Source organism: Acanthisitta chloris, unplaced genomic scaffold, assembly GCF_000695815.1.
Source record: "Acanthisitta chloris isolate BGI_N310 unplaced genomic scaffold, ASM69581v1 scaffold69, whole genome shotgun sequence".
In the NCBI taxonomy this organism is placed as follows: domain Eukaryota; kingdom Metazoa; phylum Chordata; class Aves; order Passeriformes; family Acanthisittidae; genus Acanthisitta; species Acanthisitta chloris.
Genome location: NW_008689704.1, coordinates 271,352 through 284,421, shown reverse-complemented (window position 1 = coordinate 284,421; position 13,070 = coordinate 271,352). Strand labels below are relative to the sequence as shown.

At 38.1% G+C, this 13,070-nt stretch overlaps 1 protein-coding gene across 1 annotated transcript in view; it reads left to right on the top strand.

The window, feature by feature from the left end:
• The window catches only part of DIAPH2 (diaphanous-related formin 2), a gene marked incomplete at both ends in the record, with an annotated part of 145,840 nt that overhangs the window by 24,612 nt on the left and 108,158 nt on the right, over nucleotides 1–13,070 (top strand). Inside the window, 2 exons of the mRNA XM_009081519.1 lie at nucleotides 906–1,437; nucleotides 5,927–6,041. Of these exons, the coding sequence (XP_009079767.1) occupies nucleotides 906–1,437; nucleotides 5,927–6,041 (647 nt within the window). The remainder of the gene's footprint in view (nucleotides 1–905; nucleotides 1,438–5,926; nucleotides 6,042–13,070) is intronic.

The following is a 13,070-nucleotide window of genomic DNA, read 5'->3' as shown; positions in this document are numbered from 1 at the left end:
TATTTTTAATTAATTATTAATACTGTTTTATTGATTCTAACAGTTCAGATTATCCAGACATTCCAGCTAGTTCCCAGTAATGGTATAGTTAACACTTCTAGCATCTGTGCCTTTTTCTTCTCTAGTGTTTTGCTCACTATACAATATATGATGGCACTTGGCTTGAGATGCACTCATGTCTCTGATGGTTTAACACACTTTTTAACAAGGTTTAACAGGAAGGTGAAGGCTCTTTCTCTTCGTTGTTCCTTTTATAGCTTATTAGCATGCATATTGTAACTGCTCTTTTTTCCTATCACCAAAGAAAAAAGTACAGAGAGACTGAGAAGAAAGCAGGATCCTCCACCCCCCAGCAGGGTGTCAGGACAGTTATGGACAACCAAGGTCCCATAACCTCTTGCACTGCAGTAGCTGCTCCAGTGATTGCTGTGGAATGTTTTCCACCAACAGATGAGTGCTGTAGAAATTCAGAGTAGTTGTTCTCATGTGTGATGCCCCAGCTTGCCAGGGCATCCTAAGTGGGATAAATGGTTTATGCATTGGTAAGAAATAAAATGCTGTTCTGTTCACTTAAACGTTACTGCTGCTATTAAATTTTCTTTAAAATTGAAACAATTTGTTTTTATAAAAATGTGAGCTTATTCAGTTTACTTGGCAGTTTTATGGTACTTGCTATAATCTATTGTTATTGTTTCTCATTTAAATGGAAGAACAGTTGCATTTCTCACTTTCTTGAGGTGCAGTTGACTACAAAACATCCTAGTTGGTTCAGCTTTGTATTGAACTGCCTCCTCTCCCCAGTGAAAAGAATTCTTCTCTTCTATTTCAGGCTGCAAGCTTGACAGTTCAAGTGACAGAAGGAGCACCATTACCTTCAAGCAATGAGAATGTACCACCATCTCCAGCGCCTTCACTACCTGGTGCCCACCCCCAGCGCCTTCACTCCCTGGTGGAGGAGGAATTCCTCCCCCTCCTCCGCTACCTGGTGGAGGAGGAATTCCTCCACCACCTCCACTACCTGGTGGAGGAGGAATTCCTCCACCTCCTCCTCCTCTACCTGGTGGAGCAATACCTCCGCCACCTCCTCTACCTGGTGGAGCAATACCTCCACCACCTCCTCTACTTGGTGGAGTAATACCTCCTCCTCCTCCTCCTCTGCCTGGTGGAGCAATACCTCCTCCACCTCCTCTACCTGGAGGAGTGATGCCACCTCCACCTCCTCCTCTACCTGGAGGAGCGATCCCCCCTCCACCCCCTCCTCTACCTGGCGGAGCAGCTCCTCCTCCACCGCCGCCTTTTGGTGGGCCTCCAATGCCACCACCTCTCGGAGGTGTTCCTTTTGCTCCCTTTCCTGTGATACCAGCATTACCACATGGAATGAAGGAGAAGAAAAAGTATAAGCTGGAAGTTGCAATGAAGAGAATCAACTGGTCAAAGGTATGGCAGGAGTTGTGATGCTGGTGTTCCTCCCCCTTCTTTGCTTTACACCTAGAGTTGATACTGTATACTCTAGTAAATTTTTAACTGAGATTCATCTTGACAGAACTTGGTGTTTGGCTTTGGCCCAACTATCCAGGAAGCTGATTTAGTTCCAATACATGATATCATGTACAGTGAACATGAATTGCAGCTTTGCATTAAGTTGTGGTGTGTATATATCCAAACTGTTTTAAAGCAGCTTTCCCACAGAACTAGCAGCATCTACATGCTATTTAATGTAGAAATCTTCTATGTTTGTGATGTTTAATGTAGTTCTAAGTTCAGAGAATGCTGATATGGGGCCTGTAATGGTTACTTGTAGGTTCTGTTATCTGAGATGTTTGTTGGTTTTTCTCAGTTAATGATGTGCTGGAGCAGAGCTGTGGCCACAGGGAGGAGCCATGTGACTGCTCAAGGGAAAGGTTTGGGCACCATGAGTTTCCAGTGTCTTCAGGTGGTTATGTTTCATCAAATTTCATTTTTGGCAGCATTTTAAAATATAAACATTTCTTTGAGCAGTAAACTGCAAGCACAGGCTCTGATTTGCACTTGTGAAGCAGTTAGTTATTACTCCCTCTGAGTATGTCTGGTCACTCTAACAAGAGAAGTTATACAAGCATCCAGATGTGTGTTGGTGTGTGTTCCTTTAAAATCCCTTGTTGATCAGTATAGCCACTGCTCTTTCCATTTAAAGGAAATCATTGTGAGGTACTAGATAATTGCATCTGTTATCAAGACTAAATCCTCACGTCCTCAAGGCAGGTTGTGGTTGGCAGCTTTTTAGTGGTATAAAATGTGGTAGATGTATTGATGTTTGCTGTAGGAAAAAGTACCTAGATCATCAAATCATCAAGGCAAGTCAAAGGAGGACCTTTATATATTGCATGTAACGTGGTTTGAGCTCTAGCTTGGATTTCAGTGTAGTTTAGGTGTCTGCTACTCATTTGTCAATGTACATCTTTGTATCAAGTACTACATCTTTGTGCTCCCAGCTACTGTCTGACACCTGCCTGGAAAACCATATTCTTTCTCAGAAGTGTGTTGGTTCCAAGGATGTGGTGAAATCAAATTGTTGATGAAAATAAGCTGTTCAGTGGTGACAGGTGGTTACTGCTGACCATAAGTTGCAATTTAACACTGAACAGCTTTGGAACATGGAATTTTAATCAAGCTCTGAAATGGCACAGGTGTTTAGGATGCACAGCCGGTAATTTAAATGAATGTAGATATCCATATTTGTAGAATGTTTAGTGTTACCATGTTCTCCTGGGTGGAGCTGACTGACACGGGATGACACATAAAAGTTGCTTTGTATTATTTCTGAATATATACTATCACCACTTCAAGCAAAGCCTTTCAAGAACTAGTAATGACAGAAATTTACTGTTGGAAGTGGGGCTGAACTGTCCTGTGATATTTTTGAATAAGTGATGTTAACTGTCTTTCTAAAGGAAAAATAAGTTTAGATTTTGTGGTCCTCTAAAAAGTGTTGGGTAGTGTTACTCCTTGGAGTAACAAACCAGAGCAGTGTCATGAATGAATAATGCTACTAATTTTAGAAGGAGGAATCTAGAAGGTTTGAGATAAAAGCTGTGTGGAAATACATGGCATGTCAATTTATAGTTTCTTTTAGCAGAAGAGCTCATGCTTATGACTTGACTTTGGTATTTTGTAACTGGATTTCAAAATATTTGGAGATAAAACAAGCTGGAAGTGCATCTAGCAGTAGAAGTCTAAAAACAGACTTTCAAAGTATTTAATTAAAGGGATATTCAAAATAGTCAACCATGTTTTTAATATTTTAATTTAAATGTTTTTAAAAATCAATTTGGAACTCGTTACTTTTTATGTCTGCAATTCTGCGTATAAGGCAAAGTGATAACTTTTCTTTATTGTGGGAGGAGAAATTAGCAGTATCATCTAGGCAGGAAAAGGCTGTGGATTAAGATGAGAATCTTAGTGCTACAGAACAGTGTCAGTACTGGAAACTTCAGGCCTGCTAGGGACACTTGTAGATGAGGTTGATGTTACAATTTGTTGTAGAAAGTGCAGCAAAATTTAACTGGGGAGGAGTTTTCTTAGTTTATTTGTTTAATATTCCAGTACATTTCCAGAAAACTGAAGAGGTTTTTGAGACTAAATATTAACTTTAATGCTTCTGACCTTAAAAGGAATCATATAGTCCTCCTGCTTTCTTAAAATGACTGTGCAAATTGCCTTTAATGTCCTGCCAGCAACATAAATATATATTATGTTTTTAGCAGAGTGTTTTGAGTAGCCTGGTTATGCTATCCAGGGAGACCTTAGTGTGGCCTTTCAGTTCTTGGAGAAGGGAGTACTTGTAAGAAAGTACAGGCAGAAAACTGCCTGTTGCCTTAGAGTAGATTGCCATAGAGCACCATTAGCAGAGCTAGATGAGATAAAAGGGACAAGTTTTTTACAAAGAGGGAGGTGAGGCACTTGCACAGGTTGCCCAGAGAGGTGGTGGATCCCATCCCTGGAAGTGTTCAGGGCCAGGCTGGATGGGTCTTGGAGCAACCTGATCTAGTAGAAGGTGTCCCTGCTTGCAGTCCAACCCTGCAAGGAGAGCTGACTAGATGACCCTTAAATGTCCCACCAACCCAAACCGTTCTATAAGTCTGTGATTAATTAAACAAAAGTTGTCATACTGGAAAAGATGCTCAGGTATTACTTTGAAGAATATGACATTACCCAGTGTTGGAATCAGATTTGGGGTTGGGTTTTTTCCTGTGAAATTCATCTAGCCATACAAAAGTTTTATTTTTAGTTCATGTGCTCATAGGAATAATTTGAATGATACAATTTTGTAACCTTTAAAACTCTTATATTAAAAAAATCACTTCCCTTGCTATGAAATATTTATTGTCTGTTGAAGATATTTTTCCTGCTTTTGAAATGGAGCTCTAATTTTGGAAATGCATTTCCACTGGGGCTCTGAAGAAAGTGTTTGGTGACTGATTTCAATTAGCTTCTGTTATAATTTTTAACTTCCAGATTTTTATTAACCCCTTGTATCTGCTTGGGTATTTCCATTTAGATTTATTTTCCTTATAGTTCACAGGTTTTTACAGAGATTTTTATTTTGCCATTTTACTTCAGGGAGGGAAGACAATTTGTATGTCATTGACAATATAACTCTTTCCTGAAGCAGCTGCTTGTCATGGCTCTCCACCTTTTTCTTTGCTTAGGATAGCTTGTCTCCTACAATTCATTTATCTTTGCCATTTATTTAGGCATCTCACTTTAAGCAGGGAAAAATTTCTACCAGACATATAACTTATGTTTTCTACACTCAGTTGTCCTTGTTAAGTAATATCTGATTCAAGACATAACTGCAGGAGCTTTGTAACTATGAAACATACTGAGACTACTGTCCTGTAAACTTAGAGAAAAATAAGCTTTCTAGTTTATAATCCCTGTTAGTAATTGCAGCCAATTTGACTGTAATCAGTTACATTGGTGAGTTGATAGAAATAATTTATAAAGTGTGCATCTGAACATTGTGTATGACAATGGGAAGTAACTGCAGATGGACACTTTGCTTAAGTGCTCTGGGAACGGTGCCAAAGATCTCCTGCCTACTGAGAAAGTGGAAAGTCTATTTGATCATCACTTTTAAGGAGCCATCATTTAAGGAATAAAATTCTTACTGTTTAATTTAGTGCCTTTTGCTCTAACTGTCTTCCCCATTAGTGTTGGATTAAGGTAGTTTTTTTTTTAGATATCTTACCTGGAGCTGGTGGTAAAGCAGCAGTAAAAGGTGGAGGACTAGTGTGTTGCAGTGACAACTGGAGTGAGGCTGACAAATATAGTATTGCTAAATATCCTGCATATCATCTTGAAGTTAAATAGCCCTTGAAAATTACTTGGCATTTTAAACAGACTTGTAAACAAGAATTCATAATATGATAAAATCTGTTAGAGAAACATATTGTGAAAACAAAAAAGCTGTTTTGAGTCATACACAAAAAATAAAGTTGGCTTTCAATATAGACAGTACAGACTTAATATTGAGTCACTGGAAGGTGACATGGGCAGTTCATTTACAGATAAGGTGTTCCATACTCCGACAGTGTAAGGAGGAGCATTCCCTCTGCAGTTCTCAAGTAGCTGGGAGACAGATCAGTGGTAAAGAATTTGGGAACTTGAAAAAGTAGTCAAGAGAAAACCAGAACACTTTCAAACCCAGATGCTAATGTTATCAGGCCAGTTGGGAAAACTTGTCAAATGGGAGAAATCCAGTACAAATCATTTTGTGGCTAAAGGGGAGTTCATCCCTTTGTGTCTGTGCAGCTTGAGGAGAACATACCTGGACCATGACTAAACTTCATTCAGTCCAATTACCACAGAAGTGCAGTAACACTGTCTTTACCTTGGCTGTTAAAAAGGCTAGTTATTAACTTTGGAGGTGCCATTTTTCTTTCAGATTGAGCCTCAAGAGATAGGAGAAAACAGCTTTTGGGTAAAGGCTGAAGAAGATAAATTTGAAGACCCAGAGCTGTTTGCAAAATTGGCACTTACCTTTGGAACCCAAATGAAAGGTACATTCTTATTTTACTTTTTATTATGTTTTTATTAAGTTTAAAAATGTGCAATGACACTCTTCTTTTATGCTTTGTGCAATACCATGGAATTCATATGATGGTTTTATAGCAGGAAGATGATTTAAAGTGTATGTTTTTATTAAGCCTAACAGTCTATTACAAGAATTGTTCCTCCCTCACTTTATAGCATGAAGGGAGGAACCTTTTTGCAGTAATGTCTCTGATAAGTGCAGGATATGTTGCAGGCAGATGCAAATTTTCTTCAAATGAAATGATAATGAAGTTTAAATTCTGATTCTAAAATCATGCTTAGCTGCATTAATATGCCTAGCTGCAGGAGCTCTAAGTTGTCAGGTTCTTTTAGATATTCCAGACATGGAGGGTTTGTTGTGTAACAAAAATTTACTTGCTTGTATCACTTTGCTAAATCACAGTCCTCTACCAGTAAGACCTGGAATGTAGCTATTACAATATGCTGTTGAATCATGAAATCACAACTCTCTGCTGTGCCAACTTTCATGATTCTGGAATATGTGGTTCAAACCATCATTGTTTTTAAACTTTTCATGTTTATGTCCTTGGTCTTTGCTTTCACTTCTTTTTTTACCTAATACTATAAGCAGCTGTCATTAAAAAAAAAGTCTTTAAATACACTCCCTGAATTAGTATTTCAATTTGTGTGGTGTCATTTAAGAAGCACATACACACACAAATGTTGTGTGCAGTCAAACTGCATCGCTGCTGTCATTAGTGAATGATGTAAGTTAGTTTTCAAAGGGTTGAATGGGTGAGTGCAACTCTTTAAACTGTTTGCATAATAGCCTGGGAAGGCGTCAGATGGTCTACTGATTCTTGCTGGAACACAGTGTGAAACGAGTCTGTGAGACTCTGCTGCAGTGAACAATACAGTGAGAATAAAAACCATGTTGGGGCTTTCTGTCAGGTGTAACTGAGGCTGTTCACTATGTCATGCAAATACCTCTTCTGCTATTGGTTTTAGATGAAAAGCAAATTAATTTCTCAAGCACTTAATTCCTTCAATTGGAGATATGATAATAATGTTTATATCTTGAGCTGGGATTGCAGTTACTAACAACTGCATATTGGTAATGATTTTGATACTTTAATACCATTCACAGCTCTTCTTGGCTTTCAAATGGTCTTTCAGCCCTCTGAGACTGCACATAATCTCTTCAAGTCTTTTCACTATCATCTGTGGTTAATGGTCAATTGATCAGTATTTCATATGTGGCCATTTACCAGTGATTTGCCCCAGGCATTGAAAACAAGCAAATGCTGCTCAAGTGTGATTGATGCATAATAACTTACTCAGGAGCTCATGGGGAAGCCCAAGAAATCAGAGTCCAAGAAGTGGTGGATAGTGAAAGAATGAATTCCTGGTCTTCCCCTTTAAGGGAAGGATGCCTGGCAGCAGATAACACTTTCAGTGGCATGAGCCCCTTCCTAATGTAAATGACAAGCTCCTGCCTTCAGCTGAATTCTTTCATCAGAAAGCTGAAGAAATGTTTCTGAATTCCTGAAAAGCTCTTCATTAAAAATCCTGAAAAAACCCTCTTGAAATTTTGACATAGTTGTTGGTTTCGTATGAGGCAAAATTCTTGTTGATATAGCTGCACAGTTCTAAACGTAGGAACAACAGAAATTATCCAAATAGCTTATTGTAGCAATAGCCTTGCCAATATTTTTGCTGTTCTTTCTTGTGGTGTTCTCAGTTAATTGTTGTAGAAAATAAGATGCTATTAGAAAGGCTGCAAAGACCATTCAGAATGCTACAGCATATTACCCAGGATATTAAAGTCTTATTTGTTTGACTAGTAAAGTCAATCTTGTCTGTCTTCAAGTTCAAGTTTTTCTTAAAACTTGAAAACCTACTAGAAATCAAAACGAGTCTCAGAGCATTTAGTTGTAGCAGAGGTCCAAATTACAGTGTTCTATGAAGGGAAACATGAAATGGTGTTCACTATTATTCCTTTTGCCTTAACAGTCACAGGCAGCTCAATAATCCCCCAAATACTTATTTCAAGCATGATCTAGGATCAAATTTCTCTTCTGCTCTGGTCCTATTTCTTGGTGTGGTCTCCTCATACATTACAGGACAATGATAGAAAGACAAATAGAAATGCATTTTATTTTGTCTCAGGAGCACAGTCAGCATGTAAAACAAATAAATGGATGAGTGGAAGGAAACTGACAATTGCCAAGAGCAATTGTGATGACTTAGTGTTTGCTGTCTTGTATTTCATGGCATTTTGGAATGCCAGTGGGAATAGTAAGTGGAGTAAAAGAAATGGTAGTATACACACTCATTAAAAAGTTGTAGTTCCATGTAGGCTGCGGCATTCAAATTTGATTAAACCTCTGAATTCTATTCACGATTCTTTGGCACAATGAGAACAAAACCTGCTGGATTTTTCTCTTTTAGCATAGTTTTGGTTTAAGGTACTCTGAAAATAACTTAAAATTGGTTATCACTCAACTATGAGCTGCTTTGCTGTTTGAGTGCCTCCTGTTCTCAAGGAATGCAGCCAGAGCTGTGGGGAAGTGGTACTTTTGGAGGGAAATACTGTAATGAAGTAGTCGGACAAGAGTTTATGCTCAGTCTATTAATCCAGTGTGGTTATACATCTCAGGAAGTTTAGGCTACTGCATTTTTAGAGAGCTGGGGATGTGTATGTTTGTAATTCTGTAGAATGTCTTAAAAACTGTGACAACTAAAATTAACTTTTAAAAATGTTGGCATTCTTGGCAAGAGCCTACTTAAATTTAAGCAGGTTGTGTTGTGTCATGCAGCTAGAACTTTCTTTTACCAGACTTTGTCCTTAACTGCTATCAGATTTTGTCTACTACTGTGAGGGGAAATAACAGCACCAGCAGCAGGGTAATGTCTGTGGTGCTTTGTGGAATATGATGTCCAAAAACTCCCTATGTTGGTGTTTAATTTTAGGAATATTAAATACAGGCAGAGTTGGATGATGAAGTGGCTTCTAACAGGTGAAAGTAAAGGACTGAAGTGTTATGACTCTGCAGACAAGTTGTGACACATCAGGTGCTTGGGGCCTCAGATAACTTTGCACTGATGTGACAATACTCAATGTATCAGACCTGCTGCTATCAAAATCACTTTTCACTGTTTGATTGATAGTCTAATTGCAAAACACTGCAAAGCAAGTTAATGCCTTTTCCCTAAAGGATCATGTTAATTTCTGGCTCTTGTAATTTAGGTTGTGTATTTTGCCAGTCAAGAATGCTACTAGTGCTCTGAAGAAATTAATTATGTGTACAGTAGATCTGTAAAGGTAGTAATTAGTACATAATAGTCTGTAACTACTGGGATTGTTCCAGTACAGAATTCATTATCCATCCAACTTGCCTCAAGGGAAAACTTCTCGATCAGGGTTCTGTTGCTTCTTTATGATTAGCCTTTTAAAATACAATTCAACAATCATTTTGATATGTTTTCAAAATTGTAGTAAGGTCTTAATAGCTCAGATTGTATTTCTCCTGGTATGGGAGTTTGAGTGAGAAAGGACAAGTGGAAATACCAACTTCCACATAAGCTATAATTGAACAAAACTTGAACAAAATATTCAGCTTTTAATTTTTATATGTATATATGTGTATATATATATATATAATATACACGTGTAATAGAAGATATACTAATGTCTTAATACAGTCTTGATTTAGTAATTACAATAGGAAAACTTATGTGACTCTCCAGTTCTACTTTGATGTCTCCTTCTGTGAGCAACTTCTAGGACTAATCTGTTGCTAAGTTTGGAAATACTTAGTAATTATGAAAAATTAGCACCTAGCACAGGGTGGTGCTGGGTTAACAGCTGGACTCGATGATCTTAGAGGCTTTTTTCCAACCTTAATGGTTCTAATTAGTAAGACATTGATATCTTAATTTGTTTTGAATCAGTGCCAGGATTTTGGTATCTAAACCTATTTTGTTGATTGAGGAGGGAGAGGGTTGAAATGTGCCACCGAAAGGAGTATAAAAATCTTAGGAAAAATGTAAGAACAGTCTAAGGAGTCAACATTAGTTCTGAGCAAGACACAGCATAGGACACGATGAGGTTAAGAAAAAGGTGATGTTTAACTAACACTAACTACAGTGATGATATCAACATCCTCTTTTGTCAACATTATTAATGATCTTCAAATGAGCATTAATAGTTTCCTATTTAGGCTATAAAGGTTAGACTATAAACAGTTGAGGGAACTGCAGTGCTTGTGCAGAACTGTGAGCATATGGCAGTGCTTATCCAAAGGAGTTTATTATAAACATTAGAAGGTAAATGCTCTTTTTAAATTTTTGGATTAAGTGAGGGGACTGGCTCTCATAATAGATGACGGTGGAATCCTGGCTGTTACTGTACATGGGTGGTATGGTAGGTGTGTGCACGTGGTTTTCAAGAACAAAGTATACAAACTTCATGTGGAGACTTCAACACTTATTTGTACTTTATTAAAGTGTTAAGTCTAATCAAAGTACAACCAACACCATTGTTGCATTTTGTTGATACTAACACTCAAACTTCTCAACATTCAACCCTTCTTTTTTCTGGTGTTCTGCTCTTCCCATCCTTTGTCATCCTGAAAAGTAAGGGTCAAATGATGTTACCACAAGTCATCAGCACCTTGAGTTGTTCACCACAAATTCTATGTTCTTGCAGTGGAGATTTTCCTCCTAAGTCTGCTTGGGGATGTTTTATCTTGCTACTAAAGCATTATTTAAAAGGTATTGACAGTTGTTTATCTGCTAGTAAATCACTGGCTAGAGCCTTCTGTTAGCATCTGTTGATTTAGGATAACTTTACGAGACTTCTTTCAGTTCTGGTAAAATTTCTGTACATTTTTCTTTCCTGCCTTTAAGTGCTTGGATGTCTGCATTCTAATTGAAGTGAGTCATTAAGATTTGAGCTGCAGTACTCTTTTGATTGCCACCTACCTTCTGTGGGTATGTGGCATTTGAGGTCTAAATGTCAGCTTTCTTGGAGCAGTGAATGAAAGGCTGGGATGTAGGTGGGCTGCTTTTCCCACCCACTTCAGCTTTTACATTCCTTTGCTTGTGGCATCCACAGGAACACCTTATTATACCTTAAATTTATATTTTCCATTGTTAAGAAAACATGCCAGAAAGTTTGAACAACTTACCTATTCAGTATTTGAATTTCTTCTTCTTCCCCCAAAAGTTCTATAGTACAGCAATTTGCAACACATAACTGTGTATATTTAATTTCTTCGCATGTGTTGAGCAAATTAGATCCTATAAACCAGTAAGCTATAATGTCCATAGTATATTTTTGTTAGGCTTTAATTCAAACAACCCTCCTGGTTGGAACACAGTTTGTTATTACTAAGAACATGTTAATTCTGTAATATCCATGTGGAAGTGAATGGTGTAGTCTGACTCAGTAGGATGACACAGATGTTCATGTGGTGTTCACATGTGGAATAGCCATGTGCAGATTTCAGTAAGGTTTCTTTGATGTCCTGTTTCTGCTCCTCATTGACCCATTCACAGCAGTTTCTCTTTTGAACTTCTTTACTTTTAATTGTGCAAGGTACATTTATGTAAGAAGGGAATATAGAACTGACTACCAGACCACCTGCTCAGCAAGGGCATTTTACAACTTGGTCTTGTGTTCTACATGTGATATCAGCAGGCTGATTTTTCTTTTTCATCTGCTGAAGAAAATAGTGTCAATTCTTTCCTCTGTGAAACCACCCATTCTTAAAGGAAAGTGTGTTATTTTTCAGGGTGGGTTTTTTAATTGATTTTCTAGAATAACTTATTGTCATGGTTTAACGTGTACACTTTTAATTTATACCTCTGCCAGATATTGAGGAGCAGGTGAGAGTCAGGCTAGTTTCAGTGTAGATTCTGTTGCTGCAGTTGGTTTTTGTTCCTTCCCTTGCTCCCCTAGTTGACAGGTATGTTTCTGACATGAATATTATTTTTAGCCCCCTCTGTGTCCGGTTATTCAGCTGAAGCAGGTAGTGTTCTCCTTAGATCAGAGTGAATGTTTTAGCTGCAAAGTCATTGAAATAATTCAGTTTGCATGCATTAAATGCAGCTTTCAAGTTTTTATTCTGCCATCTTAGTGACGTACTATTTCAAGACTGATACTGCATCTGTGCAGTGTTTCTCTGTGGCTGTTACAAAGCTTATATTCACTGTTATTCTTGTCTGAGAAATGACATTGCAAAATGTGCAGCATTCTTCACCAGCCCTTCCTTCTAGCATGGTGTAATGAAACATTTTTAGTGGGGAGAAAAAAGTTTTGTTTATCCTAGTTTTCAGCTATTTAATAGCAAAGAGATAAGTAGCAGCCAAAGAGTGAGGTCAGTGCAGTGTTAAACTTGAAGAAAAACTGTTTGCAGTCATTTGCATTTGGTACTTTTGTTTAAAAGGAACCAGAATTAGTACTTTTAAAAACTGGGTCTGCATTTGATATGCTGAGAATCCCAGGTCAGAGTCATCAGAGAACATAAACGCTTACAAGCTTTAAAAGGTTTCATTTTTGGCCAAATTTCCTTTAGCAGAGCTACATTTGTAGGTGTGAGACAGCAAAGTTTAATTCAGCACAGATATGTTGCACTAGTTCAACTACCTACACTGCTTTGTCAACAGAAAAAGACAGAAAACCTCATGAACTCATCATGTATTTGCTTCTGGATTGCAAACTGCAGGTGGCTCCCTTGGTCTTCTGATGAATTCAGTCTGTGTGTTTGCTTCCTTTCCCTCCTCACCCTCTCCTTTGCAGAAATGTGGGAATGCAGACCAGAGGAAGATACAGCTTTGCAGCGTTGGGCCACGAAGTGTTTGTGTGGCTTAGAGGAATTTCCTTTAGGTAGACTGCACACTTAGGTTGTCAGTTTTCAGGTCTGTTTCACACACAAGTGCAGCAGTCTGGTTTGCTTTCATCTTTCAGTGTATTTGAAATTGTTTTCCAACAACAGAATAGATTCAAATACCATAAAGAAGAAAGAGTG